Source organism: Oncorhynchus tshawytscha, linkage group LG11 (genome assembly GCF_018296145.1).
Source record: "Oncorhynchus tshawytscha isolate Ot180627B linkage group LG11, Otsh_v2.0, whole genome shotgun sequence".
NCBI classification, from domain to species: Eukaryota; Metazoa; Chordata; class Actinopteri; order Salmoniformes; family Salmonidae; genus Oncorhynchus; species Oncorhynchus tshawytscha.
Window position 1 is genome coordinate 5,045,141 of NC_056439.1, and position 20,093 is coordinate 5,065,233.

The 20,093-nt window shown below is 43.2% G+C and overlaps 3 protein-coding genes across 4 annotated transcripts in view; all 3 read right to left on the reverse strand.

Annotated features, from left to right (window-relative positions):
• Positions 1 to 20,093, reverse strand: part of LOC112232375 — a 232,714-nt gene that overhangs the window by 192,954 nt on the left and 19,667 nt on the right. The window lies entirely within an intron of this gene.
• On the reverse strand, positions 887 to 3,655 carry LOC121847803 (oocyte zinc finger protein XlCOF8.4-like). Its single transcript, XM_042330572.1, has 2 exons — positions 3,612 to 3,655; positions 887 to 2,124 (listed from the first exon to the last, which is right to left on the reverse strand). Exons 1-2 carry the CDS (start codon positions 3,622 to 3,624, stop codon positions 1,160 to 1,162), a joined length of 978 nt encoding a protein of 325 aa, XP_042186506.1. The 5' UTR covers positions 3,625 to 3,655; the 3' UTR covers positions 887 to 1,159.
• On the reverse strand, positions 9,044 to 13,115 carry LOC121847792 (zinc finger protein with KRAB and SCAN domains 1-like). The gene is made up of 3 exons (XM_042330552.1): positions 12,656 to 13,115; positions 12,172 to 12,299; positions 9,044 to 10,481 (listed from the first exon to the last, which is right to left on the reverse strand). Exons 1-3 carry the CDS (start codon positions 12,912 to 12,914, stop codon positions 9,351 to 9,353), a joined length of 1,518 nt encoding a protein of 505 aa, XP_042186486.1. The 5' UTR covers positions 12,915 to 13,115; the 3' UTR covers positions 9,044 to 9,350.

A 20,093-nucleotide genomic window follows, 5' to 3' on the forward strand; every position in this document is an offset into this window, starting at 1 on the left:
ATATTGGTTATAAAGCTCTGTTGTGTGCATGCAGAATAGGGTGAGATCAGATGTGATGTATATTAAAGAGATTCTCAATGAAAGTATTAGAATGAAAAGTCCCATTTTGTGTTTAATAAACAGTGTTAAATACACCATATGAAAACTACAAATACACATCTCAACTAAAAATATGCATGAACTTGATAAACATTTTCTCATTAAAAGTGTCTTGGGGAATAAATTAAGTAGTTGAATGGAAGTAATGTAAACAGGCATTTGTGAACATCATAAATACACTGAACAAAAAACTTGGCTTCCAAGTGGGTGGGCCTATGCCCTCCAAGGTCCACCCATGGCTGCACCCCTGCCCAGTCATGTGATATCAATAGGGCCCAATTCATTTATTTCAATTGACTCAGTAAAATCTTTAAAATTGTTGCATGTAGCGTTTATTTTTGTTCATTGTATAAATGCCTTATACAGTGAGTGTACAAAACATTATGAACACCTGCTCTTTCCATGAAGAAATGAAGAAATATGATCTCTTATTGTTGTCACTTGTTAAATCCACTTCAATCCGTGTAGATGAAGGGGAGGAGATGGGTTAAAGGAGGATTTTTAAGCCTTGGGACAATTTAGACACGGATTGTGTATGTGTGCCATTCAGAGGGTGAATGGGCAAGACAAAATATTTAAGTGCCTTTGAATGGGGTATCATAGTAGGTGCCAGGTGCAACAGTTTGTGTCAAGAACTGCAATGCTCCTGGGTTTTTCACACCCAACAGTTTCCCGTATGTATCAAGAATGATCCACCAGCCAAAGGACATCCAGACAATTTGACACAACTGTGGGAAGCATTGGAGGCAATATGGGCCAGCATCCCTGTGGAACACTTTCGACACCTTGTAGAGTCAATGCCCTGACAAATTGAAGCTGTTTTGAGGGCAAAAAGGGGGGTGCAACTAAATATTAGGAAGATGTTCTTAATGTTTTGTACATTCAGTGTATATCACACAATGTCTGGATGCAATATTCTACCAAAGAATATCTGTTACTCTCGATATTCTAAATGCATCTGTGGATCTTTCCTGCTGACAACAATGACAATTATTCTTTCTCTTTACTGCTGGGTTTAATCTAAACCTCAGAAGGTATTGAGATACGGTTCCTTTCTATGTTATAGAGTGGAATGGTCATTCTGCTGGTGTATCCTGAGGCAGCTCCTTTCTGAGAACCTCTTCCTGCAGTGTGTACAAGCGAACGGCCTCTCTCCCGTGTGAACCTTCAGGTGCCTATTCAGCTGGTGCTTGCGGGAGAACCTCTTCTCACACTGGGGGCAGCTGTAGGGTTTCTCCCCTGTGTGTACCCTCTGATGCCTCTTCAGGTCACCAGTCTGAGCGAAGCACATGTGACACTGGGTACAACTGAAGGGTTTTACCCCTGTGTGGACCCTCTGGTGGATCTCCACCTGTTTGCGGAAACTGAAGGCTTTCCCACAGAACGAACACGGGAAGCGCTTCTCTTTGCCACCGGATCTACTGACAGCATTAATCCTAATACTGTAATTTGTCAATGGGCTTGTGTAGCCATTTAGTGTTGAGGCACTGGCATTGTCTGAGGTCTGGTTTAACATTAGGAGAGTGTGAGGAGGACGAAGGCCAGGGAGTGTCTGTGATGTCGCAGGGTCCATGTTCCAGTTGATAGATCCTATAGAAGGCAGGCTGAAGGCAGCATCTGTTAGCGAGTTAACCTGAGGCGCCATCAGTCTCTCTGAATCACAACTATAGGAGCAGGACGGAGCATCGTTAACAGAGTCTGTTTCTGTTCTCTCCCGCTGCATACGGACACCTCTCTGTCCCCGTGGACCAAATCTACACCTCACCCTGGTTTCAGCCAGTCTGTTGTCATGGAGACTAAATTCGTACGTTGTTTTGTGTTCCACTGTCTGTTCCTGGTTGTGGTCAACAGTGTTGTTCCCCAGTCCAGAGTTGAGGTCGCTGTCCCAGCCTCTGACGTCCACTATGTCGCCTCTGGTCCTGGCCTGCTCAGTGATGCCTTCCCCCAGGGCCTTGGCTGCACCCGTCTGAGTCTGGGAATCCAAGATGGCCACCCAGTCTCCTCTGTTAGCCTCCACCCAACCACCTGCAGGAAGACGTTACAAAATATACTTTAAAAAACATGGCAGAGAACTCTACATGTGGAGATTTTAAGTCAATTACCTGGTGAAGATCATACATTGTGTTTTTGTATGTAAACATAAGTTGAATTGATTTCATTTTATGAATGAAGAAAAAATAATAGCCAGGCACATCACTATTCACATTGAGGTATATCTATTAGCAGTGACCACTTTTTGACTATGGTCGTGATGGCATTCTATTCATTCTAATTATGCTAAATTCTCTGAGTAAATCGTCTAACATTTGAACCATATATGGTAGAGACATGGAGCGTGGAATATTGTTTTCCTGCTGTAAACCATCATTGAATTGACATATTTTATTAAAACCATGAAAGAAAAAATAATTGTATGGGTGAACATGTGATGCTGGGGGATACATGACAATGGGATTCGATGAGTTCTAGCTTCCGTTGCTAGGGTTGTTGGTCGAACTTCCAACATTTTGACCGGCCTACGTAATGAACCAAACGTCCGTTGAGATACTATTCTTTTTCTGATGTCATTTACTATTGAATGGACATATTGTTATGAACCTTGAATGAAAAAACTGTTATTGGTGAATATCCAATGTTATGTTCTAATATGTACAGTCACCACAAATGATTGACACCCTTGATAAAGATGAGCATAAAAGACCGTATACAATAAATAATTCAAATGCTGAGATATATTGTATGCTAAAATTATATTCTTTGATAATAACACAATTGGTCAGAGATTTGGTTTAACAAACAATAAAAATACATCTCAAAGATAGGTGTCAAAGTTATTGGCACCCCTGTTTTCAATACTCCAGCACACACTCTTTGCGAGGACAACAACACAGAGACGTTTTCTAAAATGTTTTATGAGATTGGAGAACCCATTGGGAATGAACTTACACCATTCCTCCATACAGAATCTTTCCAGATCCTTGATATCCTTCGTTTGTGCTTATGGACTGTCCTCTTCAAACCACAGGTTTTCAATGGGGTTGATGTCCGGAGACTGAAATGGCCTTTGCAAAATGTTGATTTTTGTGGTCAATTAACCATTTCTTTGTGGATGTTGATGTGTGCTTGGGGGTTATTGTCTTGCTGGAAGATCCACTTGCGGACTAGTTTCACCCTCCTGGCAGAGGCAACTAGGTTTTTGGCTAAAATGTCCTGGTACTGGGTAAAGTTCAAGATGCCGTTGACCTTAACAAGGGCCCCAGGACCAAAGGAAGCTAAATACCCCCATAACGTCAAAGATCCATCACCATATGCTTCCGTTTTTCGACACCAAACCCACCACTGGTGTGCATGGCCAAAGAGCTCTATTTTCCTGTCAATTGACCAGAGCACCTTCTGGAGTTTTCTAAATGGGATTGGTACTTGGATTGAAACCAGTACAATGAGGAGCTAGCGCCTTGTAGGAGTGACACCACCTGTCGGAAGACAATGTGCTATATGTATGTCTCTCTTACCTTGCTCCCCCATCTTTAGTCCACTCAGCAGGTCAATGCTCTCTGGTTCGTCTTCTATTGTCTCCTCTTTGACCAGCAGCAGATCAGGCTTCCCATCCTCCATGTCTACTGACTGTAAGAAATACAGAGTGAGAGGATGTTGGATCAAGAAATCTGATATGAGCACCCTGCTATGGAGAGGCTTTGTGGATACAGGTCCTGACCTAATACCATTCAGACAGTAGTTCACAGTGGGCTCACCTCAGTGAGACTGTGTGTGGTCCTGTGCTGCTCAGCTGGTTCCTCTGTGAGTTCAGGAGGAGGTGTAGTCTGGTTGTCCGCTATGACCATGGTCCCCTCCGGGTTCCCCAGAGCCTCCTCCTTTACCAGCAGCACCTCTAGTCCCTCCTGGAAGAGACAGGTGATACAGACATACACTCCCTCAGGTACGTACACAGATAAACACACTTTAAACATAGTGTTTACCCATCCACGCTACATTTGATTCCTATACTGTAGTTACAGAATGATTTCATTGTTGTTAAACCCATCATGGTGGACATAAATATGATGCTGTGGATAAATATGAGTCAGCTATGATAAGTCAAAAGTCAGACAAACCTGACTAAACTATTTTGATGTGTATATTAGTTATAAAGCGCTGTTGGGTGTTTGCAAAATAGGGTGAGATCAGATGTGATGTATACTAAAGAGAGTGTCAATGAAAGTCTTAGAATGAAAAGTCCCATTTTGTATTTATTAAACAAAGTTTTAAAATACACCACATGAAAACAACACATACATGTGTCAACAACAAAAAATATCACTTAAACTAGAACAGCCTCAATTTGTCAGGGCATGGACTCCACAAGGTGTTGAAAGAGTGCCACAGGGATGCTGGTCCATGTTGACCCCAAGGCTTCCCAAAAGTTGTGTCAAGTTGGCTGGATGTCCTTTGGGTGGTGGACCATTCTTGATACATGAGCATAAAAACCCCAGCAGTGTTGCAGTTCTTGACACACTCAAACCTGTGCGCCTGGCACCTACTACCATACCCCGTTCAAAGGCATTTAAATCTATTGTCTTGCCCATTCACCCTCTGAATGGCACACATGCACAATCCATGCCTCAATTGTCTCAAGGCTTAAAAATCCTTCTTTAACCTGTCTCCTCCCCTTCATCGAAACTAATTGAAGTGGGTTTAACAAATGATATTAACAAGGGATCGTAGACTGACCAGGTGAAAGCTATGTCATGGAAAGAGCAGGTGTTTCTCATGTTTTGTACACTTAGTGTATATACAGTTGAAGTCAGAAGTTTACATAAACTAAGTTTAAATGTATTTGGCTCAGGTGTTTCACAATTCCTGACATTTAATCCTAGTACAAAATTCATTGTCTTAGGTCAGTTAGGATCACCACTTTATTTTAAGAATGTGAAATGTCAGAATAATACTAGAGAGTGATTTATTTCAGCTTTTATTTCTTTCATCACATTCCCAGTGGGTCAGAAGTTTACATACACTCAATTAGTATTTGGTAGCATTGCCTTTAAATTGTTTATCTTGGGTCAAATGTTTCAGGTAGCCTTCCACATGCTTCCCACAATAAGTTGGGTGAATTGAGGCCTATTCCTCCTGACAGCTGGTGTAACTGAGTCAGGTTTGTGGCTTCTTCCTTGCCGAGCGGCCTTTCAGGCTATGTTGATATAGGACTCCTTTTACTCTGGATATAGTTACTTTTGTACCCGTTTCCTCCAGCATCTTCACAGGGTCCTTTGCTGTTGTTCTGGGATTGATTTGCACTTTTCACACTAAAGTACGTTCATCTCTAGGAAACAGAATGCGTCTCCTTCCTGAGCAGTATGACGGCTGTGTGGTCCCATGGTGTTTATACTTGCGTACTATTGTTTGTACAGATGAACCTGGTACCTTCAGGCATTTGGAAATTGCTCCCAAGGATGAACCAGACTTGTGGAGGTCTACAATTTTTTTCCTGAGGTCTTGGCTGACTTCTTTTGATTTTCCCATGATGTCAAGCAAAGAGCCACTGAGTTTGAAGGTAGGCCTTGAAATACATCCACAGGTACACCTTCAATTGATTCAAATTATGTCAATTAGCCTAACAAAAGCTTCTCAGGCCATGAGATAATTTTCTGTAATTTTCCAAGCTGTTGAGAGGCACAGTCAACTTAGTGCATGTAAACTTCTGACCCACTGGAATTGTGATACAATGAATTAAGTCAAATTAATGTGTCTATAAACAATTGTTGGAAAAACTAGATGTCCTAACCGACTTGCCAAAACTATAGTTTGTTAACAAGAAATGTGTGAAGTGGTTGAAAAACAAGTTTTAATGACTCCAACCTAAGTGTATGTAAACTTCCGACTTCAACTGTATACACACACACACACACACACACATACAGTGGGGAGAACAAGTATTTGATACACTGCCGATTTTGCAGGTTTTCCTACTTACAAAGCATGTGGAGGTCTGTCATTTTTATCATAGGTACATTTCAACTGTGAGAGATGGAATCTAAAACAAAAAAAACAGAAAATCACATTGTATGATTTTTAAGTAATTAATTTGCATTTTATTGCATGGCATAAGTATTTGATCACCTACCAACCAGTAAGTATTTCGGTTCTCACAGACCTGTTAGTTTTTCTTTAAGAATCCCTCCTGTTCTCCACTCATTACCTGTATTAACTGCACCTGTTTGAACACGTTACCTGTATAAAATACACCTGTCCACACACTCAATCAAACAGACTCCAACCTCTCCACAATGGCCAAGACCAGAGAGCTATGTAAGAACATCAGGGATAAAATTGTAGACCTGCACAAGGCTGGAATGGGCTACAGGACAATAGGCAAGCAGCTTGGTGAGAAGGCAACAACTGTTGGCGCAATTATTGGAAAATGGAAGAAGTTCAAGATGACGGTAAATCACCCCCGGTCTGGGGCTCCATGCAAGGTCTCACCTCGTGGGGCATCAATGATCATGAGGAGGGGATCAGCTCAGAACTACACGGCAGGACCTGGTCAATGACCTGAAGAGAGCTGGGACCACAGTCTCAAAGAAAAGCGTTAGTAACACACTACGCCGTCATGGATTAAAATCCTGCAGCGCACGCAAGGTCCCCCTGTTCAAGCCAGCGCATGTCCAGGCCCATCTGAAGTTTGCCAATGACCCTCTGGATGATCCAGAGGAGGAATGGGAGAAGGCCATGTGATGAGACAAAAATAGAGCTTTTTGGTCTAACCTCCACTCGCCGTGTTTGGAGGAAGAAGAAGGATGAGTACAACCCCAAGAACACCATCCCAACCGTGAAGCATTGAAGATGGGTCGTGGCTGGGTCTTCCAGCATGACAACAACCCAAAACATACAGCCAGGGCAACTAAGGAGTGGCTCCGTAAGAAGCATCTCAAGGTCCTGGAGTGGCCTAGCCAGTCTACAGACCTGAACCCAATAGAAAATCTTTGGAGAGAGCTGAAAGTCTGTATTGCCCAGCGACAGCCCCAAAACCTGAAGGATCTGGAGAAGGTCTGTATGGATGAGTCGGACAAAATCCCTGCTGCAGTGTGTGCAAACCTGGATAGGAACTACAGGAAATGTATGATCTCTGTAATTGCAAACAAAGGTTTCTGTACCAGATATTAAGTTCTGCTTTTCCGATGTATCAAATACTTATGTCATGCAATAAAATGCAAATGAATTACTTAAAAATCATACAATGTGATTTTCTGGATTTTTGATTTTAGATTCCGCCTCTCACAGTTGAAGTGATGATATGATAAAAATTACAGACCTCTACATGCTTTGTAAGTAGGAAAACTTGCAACATCGGCAGTGTATCACATACTTGTTCTCCCCACTGTATACAGTGCCTTGCGAAAGTATTCGGCCCCCTTGAACTTTGCGACCTTTTGCCACATTTCAGGCTTCAAACATAAAGATATAAAACTGTATTTTTTTGTGAAGAATCAACAACAAGTGGGACACAATCATGAAGTGGAACGACATTTATTGGATATTTCAAACTTTTTTAACAAATCAAAAACTGAAAAATTAGGCGTGCAAAATTATTCAGCCCCTTTACTTTCAGTGCAGCAAACTCTCCAGAAGTTCAGTGAAGATCTCTGAATGATCCAATGTTGACCTAAATGACTAATGATGATAAATACAATCCACCTGTGTGTAATCAAGTCTCCGGATAAATGCACCTGCACTGTGATAGTCTCAGAGGTCCGTTAAAAGCGCAGAGAGCATCATGAAGAACAAGGATCACACCAGGCAGGTCCGAGATACTGTTGTGAAGAAGTTTAAAGCTGGATTTGGATACAAAAAGATTTCCCAAGCTTTAAACATCCCAAGGAACACTGTGCAAGCGATAATATTGAAATGGAAGGAGTATCAGACCACTGCAAATCTACCAAGACCTGGCCGTCCCTCTAAACTTTCAGCTCATACAAGGAGAAGACTGATCAGAGATGCAGCCAAGAGGCCCATGATCACTCTGGATGAACTGCAGAGATCTACAGCTGAGGTGGGAGACTCTGTCCATAGGACAACAATCAGTCGTATATTGCACAAATCTGGCCTTTATGGAAGAGTGGCAAGAAGAAAGCCATTTCTTAAAGATATCCATAAAAAGTGTCGTTTAAAGTTTGCCACAAGCCACCTGGGAGACACACCAAACATGTGGAAGAAGGTGCTCTGGTCAGATGAAACCAAAATTGAACTTTTTGGCAACAATGCAAAACGTTATGTTTGGCGTAAAAGCAACACAGCTCATCACCCTGAACATACCATCCCCACTGTCAAACATGGTGGTGGCAGCATCATGGTTTGGGCCTGCTTTTCTTCAGCAGGGACAGGGAAGATGGTTAAAATTGATGGGAAGATGGATGGAGCCAAATACAGGACCATTCTGGAAGAAAACCTGATGGAGTCTGCAAAAGACCTGAGACTGGGACGGAGATTTGTCTTCCAACAAGACAATGATCCAAAACATAAAGCAAAATCTACAATGGAATGGTTAAAAAATAAACATATCCAGGTGTTAGAATGGCCAAGTCAAAGTCCAGACCTGAATCCAATCGAGAATCTGTGGAAAGAACTGAAAACTGCTGTTCACAAATGCTCTCCATCCAACCTCACTGAGCTCGAGCTGTTTTGCAAGGAGGAATGGGAAAAAATGTCAGTCTCTCGATGTGCAAAACTGATAGAGACATACCCCAAGCGACTTACAGCTGTAATCGCAGCAAAAGGTGGCGCTACAAAGTATTAACTTAAGGGGGCTGAATAATTTTGCACGCCCAATTTTTCAGTTTTTGATTTGTTAAAAAAAGTTTGAAATATCCAATAAATGTCGTTCCACTTCATGATTGTGTCCCACTTGTTGTTGATTCTTCACAAAAAAATACAGTTTTATATTTTTATGTTTGAAGCCTGAAATGTGGCAAAAAGTCGCAAAGTTCAAGGGGGCCGAAAACTTTCGCAAGGCACTGTATATATCACACAATGTCTGGATGCAATATTCTACCCAGAAATATTGAACATTGAAATCTGTCACTCTCGTTATTCCAGATGCATCTGTGGATATTTTCTGCTGACAACAATGAAAATTCAACTTTGTCTTTCATGCAGGGTTTGATCTAAATGTCAGCAGCTATCCAGTTGAATGGTTGTTCTGCTGGTGTATCCTGAGGTAGCTCCTCTCCGAGAAACTCTTTCCCCCGTGTGGACCTTCAGGTGCATTTTCTGCTGGTGCTGGTGGGAGAATCTCTTCTCACACTGGGGGCCGCTGTAGAGTTCTCCCCTGTGTGGACCCTCTGATGCCTTTTCAGGTTGAACGAGTGGGAGAAACTGGCCCGGCAAAGGTGGCAGACGAACGGTTTCTCCCCTGTGTGGACCCTCTGGTGTCTCTTCAGGTTGCCAGCCTCAGCGAAGCGCATATGACACTGGGTACAGTTGAAGGGTTTCTCCCCTGTGTGGACCCTCTGGTGAATCTCCACCTTCTGGAGGCAGCTGAAGCCTTTGTTACAGAACATGCAGAGGAACGGTTTGTCTTTACTATTGCCTGATGTTGAGCCCCCTCCCTGTACCTGGGCTCTAACCCTGTCGTTTGAGTTCAATACCTGATCAAAAAGGACGTGGCCGTGTGAATCAGAAGGCCCCATCGACGTGGACACTGGGTCGCATTCCCTGAACACGTGTAAAGGGGAGTGGGTCGCGACATTTAGATTTGTCTCTAAGCTTTTCCTGTAATCTAAGAAGTCACTGTTGTTGCCCTGCGAGTGTTGTTCTCCTAAGTGAGTTTCGTCTGGATTCCATATCAGAGGAGTGTCACCCTCCACTTTCACAGTCACCTCATCTTCGACCAGACCCGCCCCTTTCTTATCTAGGCACCTTTCAGAGTATACACTTGTACTGTACCGGTTCCAGTCCCCTCTCATTGGATTAGTCTGTGTATCAAAGCCCACAGGCATGTCACCAGGTATCATCTCTGTCTCTGTAGCATATGAACAGGACAGATCATTGCCAGTCTGTAGCGTGTCACCTGAGTCCCGATGGGACAGAACCGTCCTCGGGCTCAGGTTACCGCGAAGTAAATACTCTGAGCGGGGAGCAGGAGTACAGCCCAGTCGCTCCAGCACCGTTAAAGTCTTTGTATCGGTCTCTGACTTGAGGACGGTGTTCGGCTTTCCACTGACCTCCGTGATGCTGTGTCGGCTCCTGGGCTGTGCTGGGGCAGTGGTGGGGTCCTCTGTGGCTACAGGGGGCGCTCCAGTCTGGATGTCTCTACTGTGCCGTGGGTCATCCTCTCCTTCAGACCTCTCCTGCTTAACCCCAGGACCTGCAGCTTCTGCATCTGCAGACTGACACAAGAGAGGAGGTTATTATGAAAGTCCTGCCTACTTCCTGTTTCCAGTCCCATATACTTCCTGTTTCCAGTCCCATATGGTTCTTGCATGGGCTTCAACCTTATATCATCAAATTCACAATGCAGTCATATAAGATACCTGAAAACATTTGACTCTTAAGAAGTAAGACACATTGGTGAAAGTTAAAGTCTAATTTGAACTACAACTCAGCAGCCTCACAGGACAATAAAAACCTGATAGTGACCGTCCGTTCTGCGTTTTATATTAGATTACACTGGAGCTTTTGTCTGAACGTTGCCAGACAGTACTTTTTTATAAAGGCTAAAAATACATGTTTTTTGTAGACCGACAAACTGTCGAAAGACAAAGACTTGTTCAGCTGGTTGGAGTTGTAGTTCTAATGAAACAGTTCTAACGTTTCGGCTTTGTGCTTCTCCTTGGCTGTCAAATAAGATAAACCGGTATATGGTGGGTAAATTCACTCGGAAACACATACATTTTGATATGTCTTATATGACCGTGTTTTATGAATTTTACGATGCAAATTATTAACCTACAAAACAAGGAACAAGAAAGTACAACTTTCATGGTGCATTAGGCAACAATGGGCTTGTTTGAGTGGTAAGCAACCAACTAGACGGAAGTCGAGGAGTGAAGTCTGGAGGTGCATCTTCCAAAGCCAAACGTCAGGCTCTGTAGTGGTTTTCCAACAGCAAGGCTCAGATTAACATGGTAGTGTCTAAATACCTTGTATTGTTTATAAAAGTTTGTCCATATGAATATCAAAATAAACTATTCTATACTCCTATATCCCACACTTACAAACATAACGCGTATACAATTAGAGATGTCTCAAAGGGAGAACTGGGCCCAAAATCTGTCTTCTCCAGAAGGTGGCATTTGTTGTTTTTTTTGCTCACTAAGTGTGTAGTTTTTATATGGAGTTCAATGAGTGTCAAATTTGGTTAACAAATGTTATGACTTATTTGCTACATGTGACTTAATTGACTGAATAGAATTTATAATAATTAGGTTGTTTTGAGTGTACTTAAGACAGATGGTTACTGAATACAAAAACAAACCAAAGGTTGCGATTTAGAATTTCATCATGGACAATTTTAGCTACACTGCACAAAAATATAAAAGCAACATGTAAAGAGTTGGACCAATGTTTCATGAGCTGAAATAAAAGATCCCAGACATTTTCCATACGCACAAAAAAATGTTCTCTCTCAAATGTGGTGCACAAATGTGTTTACATCTCTGTTAGTGAGCATTTCTGCTTTGCCAAAATAATCCATCCACATGACAGGTGTCATTGCACAGGTTCACCTTTGAGCCGGGGACAATAAAAAGGACACTCTAAAATGTGCAGTTTTGTCACACAACAGAATGCCACAGATGTTTGAGGGAGCATGCAACTAGTATACTGACTACAGAAATGTCTACCAGAGCTGTTGCCAGATAATTTAGTGTTCATTTCTCTACCATAAGCCACCTCCAATGTTGTTTTAGAGAATTTGGCAGTACATCCAACCAGCCTCACAACCGCAGACCATGTGTATGGCTTCCTGTGGGCGAGCAGTTTGCTACTGACCCTTAAGAATTCGATAATAATGTCATAGGGAAGTCTCACAAGCTCCCCTATGGCAGATAAATAAGGATGTACAAATTAATAGCTGACCTCTATCATGATAACGTGCTGGGTTGAGGTTCCACTCTCATCAACAGTGATTGGTTGGTCATGTCTCCATGTATTGTGTAGTGCTGGCTTCACAACCCTCTTGTGGCCTCCAGTGAGATGTCCTTCACCTGAGAGAGTGATTGGGGGAGAAGAGGTGGATGGTTAGCTATTGTCAATTCTCAATAAGGTAACACTTATCATAACTTATGAATAATAGTATATTAAGATGTATTGTGTTCCATCTATCACATTGTTTTCATTGAGTAAATATCAGGAAATGTAGTTAATCAATAATCTGGTTAGAATATGATGCGTCTTTGCGCAAAATAAGTAATTAGAGGAATTACTGCACATTATTCAAAAACTGACCAAGACCCAATTCTGGGTAACACATATGAACACGTGCAGAGGGGAAAGGGGGGACAGGCACTAAACCATATAAACATCGACAGGCTGCGCAGCTTCTGCCTTCCAGGAAATGTACCTCTTGCTATGCTTCGGTGTCGGTCGAGGATCTTGACACTACTGGGATGACTGGCGGGGACGCGCTCCCGTGCCACCTTCAGTTCCAGCAGCTGTAGTTTCCTCCGCAATGTCTTGTTTTCTTTCTGGCTTTGAGAAATTTCCAAACGCAACACTGCATAGTCGTCGTCTACGAGTTTACAGATGTCTGCCACGGCTGCATTCGCAAGCACCTCCATAATGGAGGCTATTTGAGTGTGAAAAACCAAACAGTTAGCCATTGTTAGCAGCTAGGTAGATAACATCTATCAACTAAGTCCTATATCCAACGAGAATTAAAGACTATATGGGCTAGGTATGTGATGATGTGCGGTTAAATTGGTCATATTTTGATTTCCATGGTGTCAATAAACGTCAAAATAAAAACGCAAATGTGGAAATTGTTCTTGGTCACTGTTCACTTCCGTTTACACAGAAGAGAAACGACGTTATTGGTTGGCGTCATAGCTCAAAGGGTGTGGTTAAATGAAAACGTTACGCTCGCTAGTCATGTGCGGGTCAGTTTTTTGTTCACCCGCAATTGCTAATAACTTATCCGCAACCGCCCGACTAAACGTGATAAAGTGAACATCTAAGTCCTGCACCCGACCAATATCCGCAAATATAGAAAATCCGATGTAGGCTACTGTCAAATATATCGGAACGATATTTTGACAGAGGCCGCATGATTTTTTTGTTGCTGCCTAATTTAGATATGTTTCTGCTTATCATTTCCGACATTTTGGTAGGCTATTTGTTAGTCAACATATACTTGTAAACATGCAGCTTGTCTCCTGTTATTATATTACAATCATTTCGCTACACCCACAATAACATCTGCTAAAAATGTGTATGTGACCTATAACATTTGATTTTGATATGTTGCCCTAGAAGTTTAAATAAACCCTTGCTCAACAGAATGTCATAAATTATTGAATGAATGTTTCAATGGGTGAATTTTTCACCGGCATTTCTGCTTCTTTCGTTTAGGGACCAGAGAGAAAATGCAAAATCCAAAATATGTTCTGTGCAAAATGTCCGTTTGATCGGTTGTAAGGAAATAGAAACCTGTGAAATCGACCTAACATGTTTCTGTAAGATTTCAGTTGGGCTTGGAAGCATATTTGATTTGATTTATTAGGATCCCCATTAGCCGATGCAAATGGCAACGGCTAGTTCCACTGGTGTCTGACACATAAGGAAAAAGACAGTTTACATAAGTTTAAAAACATGAACATGTAGTGTGTGTGTGTGTGTGTGTGCATCTGTCAGTTACACGCCCCCCCTCATTGAGAGAGACACAGCTGCATGTGAGCTCACACATTTTTTTAACAGTGTTTTTTACAAAATGTTTTCTTTTTCCAAGCTATACGGAGGGTGCTGTTTGTTTGCAAGAGCAAAGACCTGAGGACACCATCCAACCTGGAACTGGGTAATTAGTGTTTGGTCTGATGCTATTTTCAAAGCTAAGAAGAAAAAAAGAAAAAGAAAGTACATTAAAATTATATTTTATTTTATGGGGACTGAATGCTGAGTTAAGGCTCCCAGGTTTGCAAGGACAGACCAGATACAAATTCAATTAGCACTAAGGTGTGAAATAAAAGGTGTTGAGGCCCTTGGGCCCAACAAGTGGCAGGAGTCTTTGAAGCATCCTCTGATGCCCCCTCCTGCTCTTCAAATCAAATGTTATTAGTCACATGCGCCGAATACAACGACCGTACAGTGAAATGCTTACTTACGAGCCCCAACCAACAATGCAGTTTACAAAAAATATGGATAAGAATAAGAGATAAATGTAACAAGTAATTAAAGAGCAGCACTAAAATAGCAATAACGAAACTATATACAGGGTGGTACTGATACAGAGTCAATGTGTAGGGGCACCAGTTAGTTGAGGTAGTATGTACATGTAGGTAGAGTTATTAAAGTGACTATGCACAGATAATAGCAACAGAGAGTAGCAGCGGTGTAAAGAGGGGGAGGGGGGAGGGCAATGCAAATGGTCTGGATAGCCATTCAATTAGATGTTCAGGAGTCTTATGGCTTGGGGGTAGAAGTTGTTTAGAAGCCTCTTGGACCAAGACTTGGTGCTCCGGTATCGCTTGCCGTGTGGTAGCAGAGAGAACAGCCTATGATTAGGGTGGCTGGAGTCTTTGACAATTTTTAGGGCCTTCCTCCAACACCGCCTGGTATAGAGGTCCTGGATGGCAGGAAGCTTGGTCCCAGTGATGTACAGAGCCGTTCGCACTACCCTCTGCTCGGTCCTCTTTTTCCTGTAGTCCACAATCATCTCCTTTGTCTTGATCACGTTGATCACGGCCAGATCTCTGACCTCCTCCCTATAGGCTGTCTCGTTGTTGTCGGTGATCAGGCCTACCACTGTTGTGTGATCTGCAAAATGTAATGATGGTGTTGGAGTCCTGTCTGGCCGTGCAGTCATGAGTGAACAGGGAGTACAAGAGGGGGCTGAGAACGCACCCCTGAGGGGTCCCTGTGTTGAGCATCAGCGTGGCGGATGTGTTGTTACCTACCCTTACCACCTTTGGGCGGCCCATCAGGAAGTCCAGGATCCAGTTGCAGAGGGAGGTGTTTAGTCCCAGGGTCCTTAGCTTAGTGATGAGCTTTGAGGGTACTATGGTGTTGACCGCTGAGCTGTAGTCAATGAATAGCATTCTCACATAGGTGTTCCTTTTGTCCAGGTGGGAAAGGGCAGTGTGGAGTGCAATAGAGAGTGCATCATCTGTGGATCTGTTGGGGAAGTATGCCAATTGGAGTGGGTCTAGGGTTTCTGGGATGATGGTATTGATGTGAGCAATGACTAGCCCTTCAAAGCACTTCATGGCTACAGACGTAAGTGCCACGGGTCGGTAGTCATTTAGGCAGGCTACCTTTGTGTTCTTGAGCACAGGCACTTGGTGGCCTGCTTGAAACATGTTGGTATTACAGACTAGGACAGGGAGAGGTTGAAAATGTCAGTGTAGACACTTACCAGTTGGTCAGAGCATGCTCGGATTACACGTCCTGGTAATCCGTATGGCCCTGCGGCCTTGTGAATGTTGACCTGTTTAAAGGTCTTACTCACATCGGCTGCGGAGAGTGTGATCACACAGTCTTCCGGTACAGCTGGTGCTATCATGCATGTTTCCGTGTTATTTGCCTCGAAGCGAGCATAGAAGTAGTTTGGCTCGTCTAGTAGGCTTGTGTCGCTGGGCAGCTCTTGGCTGTGCTTCCCTTTGTAGTCTGTAATGGTTTGCAAGCCCTGCCACATCCGATGAGCGCCGGAGCCGGTGTAGTACGATTCGATCTTAGTCCTGTATTGACGCTTTGCCTGTGTGATGGTTCGTCGGCGGGCATAGTGGGATTTTTTATAAGCTTCTGGGTTAGAGTCCCGCACCTTGAAAACAGGAGCTCTAGCCTTTAGCTCAGTGTGGACGATGCCTGTAATCCATGGCTGTCACGACTTCTACCGAAGGTGGCTCCTCTTCCTGTTCGGGCTGCGCTCGGCGGTCGTCGTCACTGGTCTACTAGCTGCCACGGATTCCCTTTTCCTTTTCTGTTGGTTATGTCTGTATTGGTTTCACCTGTTTCTCTTTTTTTTTCAGGGCTATTTAAGCCTTCTGTACCCGCCTGCTTTTGTGCGGGCTTGTTTTCTGTTCTGTTTGTGAATGGTTGTGTTTTGGTTATTTTTTGGACTGTTTGGTGTCCTGTTTTGGGTAGGTCTTTATGTTCGCCTGTTGTTGTTGGCGTGACCTTATTTCTTACCGGAATAAATACGGCAAACCCAAAACCCTCTGCTCTCTGTGCCTGAATCCGCACCCACCACTCCTAGCTACGTAACAATGGCTTCTGGTTGGAGTATGTATGTACGGTCACTGTTGGGAAGGCATCATTGATGCACTTATTGATGAAGCCAATGACTGATGTGGTGTACTCCTCAATGCCATTGGAGGAATCCCGGAACATATTCCAGTCTGTGCTAGCAAAACAGTCCTGTAGCTTAGCATCTGCTTCATCTGACCACTTTTTTATTGATCTAGTCACTGGTGCTAACTACTTTAATTTTAGCTTGTAAGCAGGAATCAGGAGGATAGAATTATGGTCAGATTTGGCAAATGGAGGGCGAGGGAGAGCTTTGTACGTGTCTCTGTGTGTGGAGTACAGGTGGTCCAGCATTTGTTCCCTCTGGTTGCACATTTAACATGCTGAAGATCATTCACTGGCATTTTCTACAAGAAATCTGCCTCCAGAAAAGCTTCTCCCAAGTGGGCGTGACACCTACTCCAGTTGCCTGCTGCACTGCTGCTTGGATTCCAACTGGAAATCTGTTCACTGTCTGCCCTGGCCTGTCTCCCCCTGTCTGGTACAGGTATCCCTACCACACTCACCCCCCCTCTCCCGAGCTTTCGCTCGCCTCCAGCACTCACTCACTGTTGGGGCGAGTGACTCTGAACTTACAATGGCTAGCCCCAAGTCGTTGTATATATATTTTTTTCTTGTGTATTTAGCTATTTGCCTCATGACTCCTGCATACTTTGTTGATTAAAAACTCTCTTTACCCATCCGTGGGACAGACTATGTTTGTTCCCACACTCGGGACTCTGACTCTCTATTGGTTACACAGACTTTTGGTCTCTCATCCTATTCTAACCACCTCTCGCCGGCTTTATATTCATGTTACCTATTGAAATTGCTGTACAATATGATCTTGTTGCCATCTGATGCATTGAAATGATCACTGCAGAGCTCTCCCTGTCCTATGCCGTGCCTTGATTGTATTATTGCTGATGATATCTGGAAATGTGCATGTACAGCCTGGCCCATCTACTGTTGCAAGCCCCAGTTCTGACTTGTGCTCTGATATCTGCTTCGCTGTTCCTGCTTGGTGACCTAAACTGGGACATGTTTTAAACCACCTGACCAAGTCCTAAAGCAATGGGACTCCCTAACTCTTTCTCAGATTATTACCAATCCCACAAGGTATAACTCCAAACAGCCAGAAAAAGCTACTCTCCTCGATGTTATCCTCACAAATAATCCTAATTGGTATCAGTCTGGTGTTTTCTGTAATAGTCACTGTTTTATAGCCTGTGTTCGTAATGGCGGCTCAATGAAATGACCTGTCCTGATTTGTCATAGACACCTGCTAAAAAACTTTAATGAGCAAGCCTTCCTTCATGAACTGGCCTCTGTAAAATGGTATAGAATCAGCTTGATCCCCTCCGTCAAAGACGCTTGGTCCTTATTTTAATTTTATTTTCAGTGGTATTGTTTAACAAACAAGCTCCCATAAAGAAAATGAGAATTAAAAACCGGGTCAGCCCGTTGATCTTGCAGAGTTACTCCACCTCAAGAATTGTATTTGGCAAAAGGCTCGGCACACACATACTCCGGCTGACTGGCTATCGTTCAGGGAAATGAGAAATAAGTGCACTCAGACTATTTTAAGGAGTAGTTCTCTCTCTGTTGGCCTAATGAATATATTTCAATTGACTGATTTCCTGATATGAACTGTAACTCAGTAAAATCTTAGAAATTGTTCAGTATATTAACTTGGGTCCAGCCCGAAGCCCTGATATCAAACTTGCAACATTGTATAAAATGTTTGGGGCCCTCAGAGTCTCTTGCACCAGTGAGCTCGAGACAGACACCGCTGTAGACTATTTGAACAAGGGATAAGAAGTAATCAGGTAGGCCTATTTTATGACGTTCCCACTTGATCAGAGAATGACATAAGCTTTCACGCTGAGTGGCTAATTATTCATTAAAATTTGATGTAACCTTTATTTAACTAGGCAAGTCAGTTAAGAACAAATTATGATTTACAATGAGGGCCGACCTCGGCCAAACCCTAACCGGACGATGCTGGGCCAATTGTGCTCTTTTCTATGGGACTCCCAATGACGGCCGGTTATGATACAGCCTGAAATCGAACCAGGATCTGTAGTGACGCCGCTAGCACTGAGATGCAGTGCCTTAGACCGCTGCACCACTCGGAAGCCCAAAAAGAGGGAGTTATCGAAAGGGAGACAGCTGGAAACAATTTTCAAATACATTGAAAAACTATTGCCCCACAATATTCCATGAAACGTCTCAGGAGGAAAACCATCAAGCCCTGGTGATTCGCCTCTTCTTATAGATGTTAATGCACTCCTGAGTTCTTCATGACTAAGTGGGGAATCATGGAATTCATATTGCCCTCTATTGAGTTTGGGGCCTTCGAATGTTGATAAGAAATGTGTCATCTCTCTATGATCAGGGTCAACCTCTGACATATAAAATTGCCTAAACATATCATTCATTTCTGTTGGGTCATGTGATATCTTACCGGATGGTGTTTGAATTGTATTGATACAAGACTAGGCTTAATTTAGCTTAAGCCTTGCAGCCAAAAGTCTACTAGCAATATCCCCCTGAGAGTAGTATGTTACTCTTGTGCAATGCATTTATAAATGAGATCGTAGTAAGCTGTTATACTCATGTTTTAACGCTGTTGAAATCTTTGCTTTTTGCTCTGTAAATGTTTGTTTCTGCTCATTTTCGACTAGAGTAATGCTTTTCCAAGTCTACTATTTCTTTTTATTGCGAGTTTAATTAAGATGTGAGGCAAATGAGAGTTTCCTCCCAAAAAAGGTTTTGTCACCTCCCAAAGTGACTCAGGGGTTTTGCTGTATCGGTATCAAATCCATCATGGTAAATACTTATAATGATGTGGGTAAATGAGTGAGCTATACAAAGTCAAAAGTCAGTCAAACCCGACTAAACTATTTTGACGTGTACAGCAGGTGTTTGTTAGTGTGTGGGTATGTGTAGGTATATTTAAGTATACACTGAGTGTACAAAACATTGGCCTCGGAACAGCCTCAATTTCGTCGGGGCATGGACTTTACAAGGGATCGAAACGTTCCACAAGGGATGCTGGCCCATGTTGACACCAATACTTCCCACAGTTGTGTCAAGTTGGCTGGATGTCCTTTGGGTGGTGGACCATTCTTGATACACACGGGAAACTGTTGAGAGGGAAAAACTCAGCAGCGTTGCAGTTCGTGACACAACTATCATGGTTGACAACTCCACGGTGTCCACCTCCCAGAGTGCAAAGAACTTTGTGGACAACACTCTGACATTCTCTGCAAACATCAAAGCAGTGACTCTCACCTGCAGGTTCATGCTTGACATCCGTAGAGTACGACCCTTCCTCACACAGGAAGCAGTGCAGGTCCTAATCCAGGCTCTTGTCATCTCCCATCTAGACTACTGCAACTCTCTGTTGGCTGGAATCGCTGCTTGTGCCATCAAACCCCTGCAATTTATCCAGAACACCGCAGTCTGCCTGGTCACCCTGCTCCTCCGCACATTCCACTGGCTTCCAGTTGAAGTTCGTATCCACTACAAGACCATGATGGTTGCCTGCAGAGCAGCAA

Bases quoted from the DNA above. Each gene is read 5' to 3' on its own strand.
- LOC121847792 (XM_042330552.1), bottom strand. From the start codon at position 12,914: ATGGCTAACTGTTTGGTTTTTCACACTCAAATAGCCTCCATTATGGAG. The intron at 12,300-12,655 runs GTACATTTCCTG...TCACTCTCTCAG, and splicing joins ACACCGAAGCATAGCAAGAG to GTGAAGGACATCTCACTGGA. The intron at 10,482-12,171 runs GTCAGCTATTAA...CTCTTGTGTCAG, and splicing joins AGCACGTTATCATGATAGAG to TCTGCAGATGCAGAAGCTGC.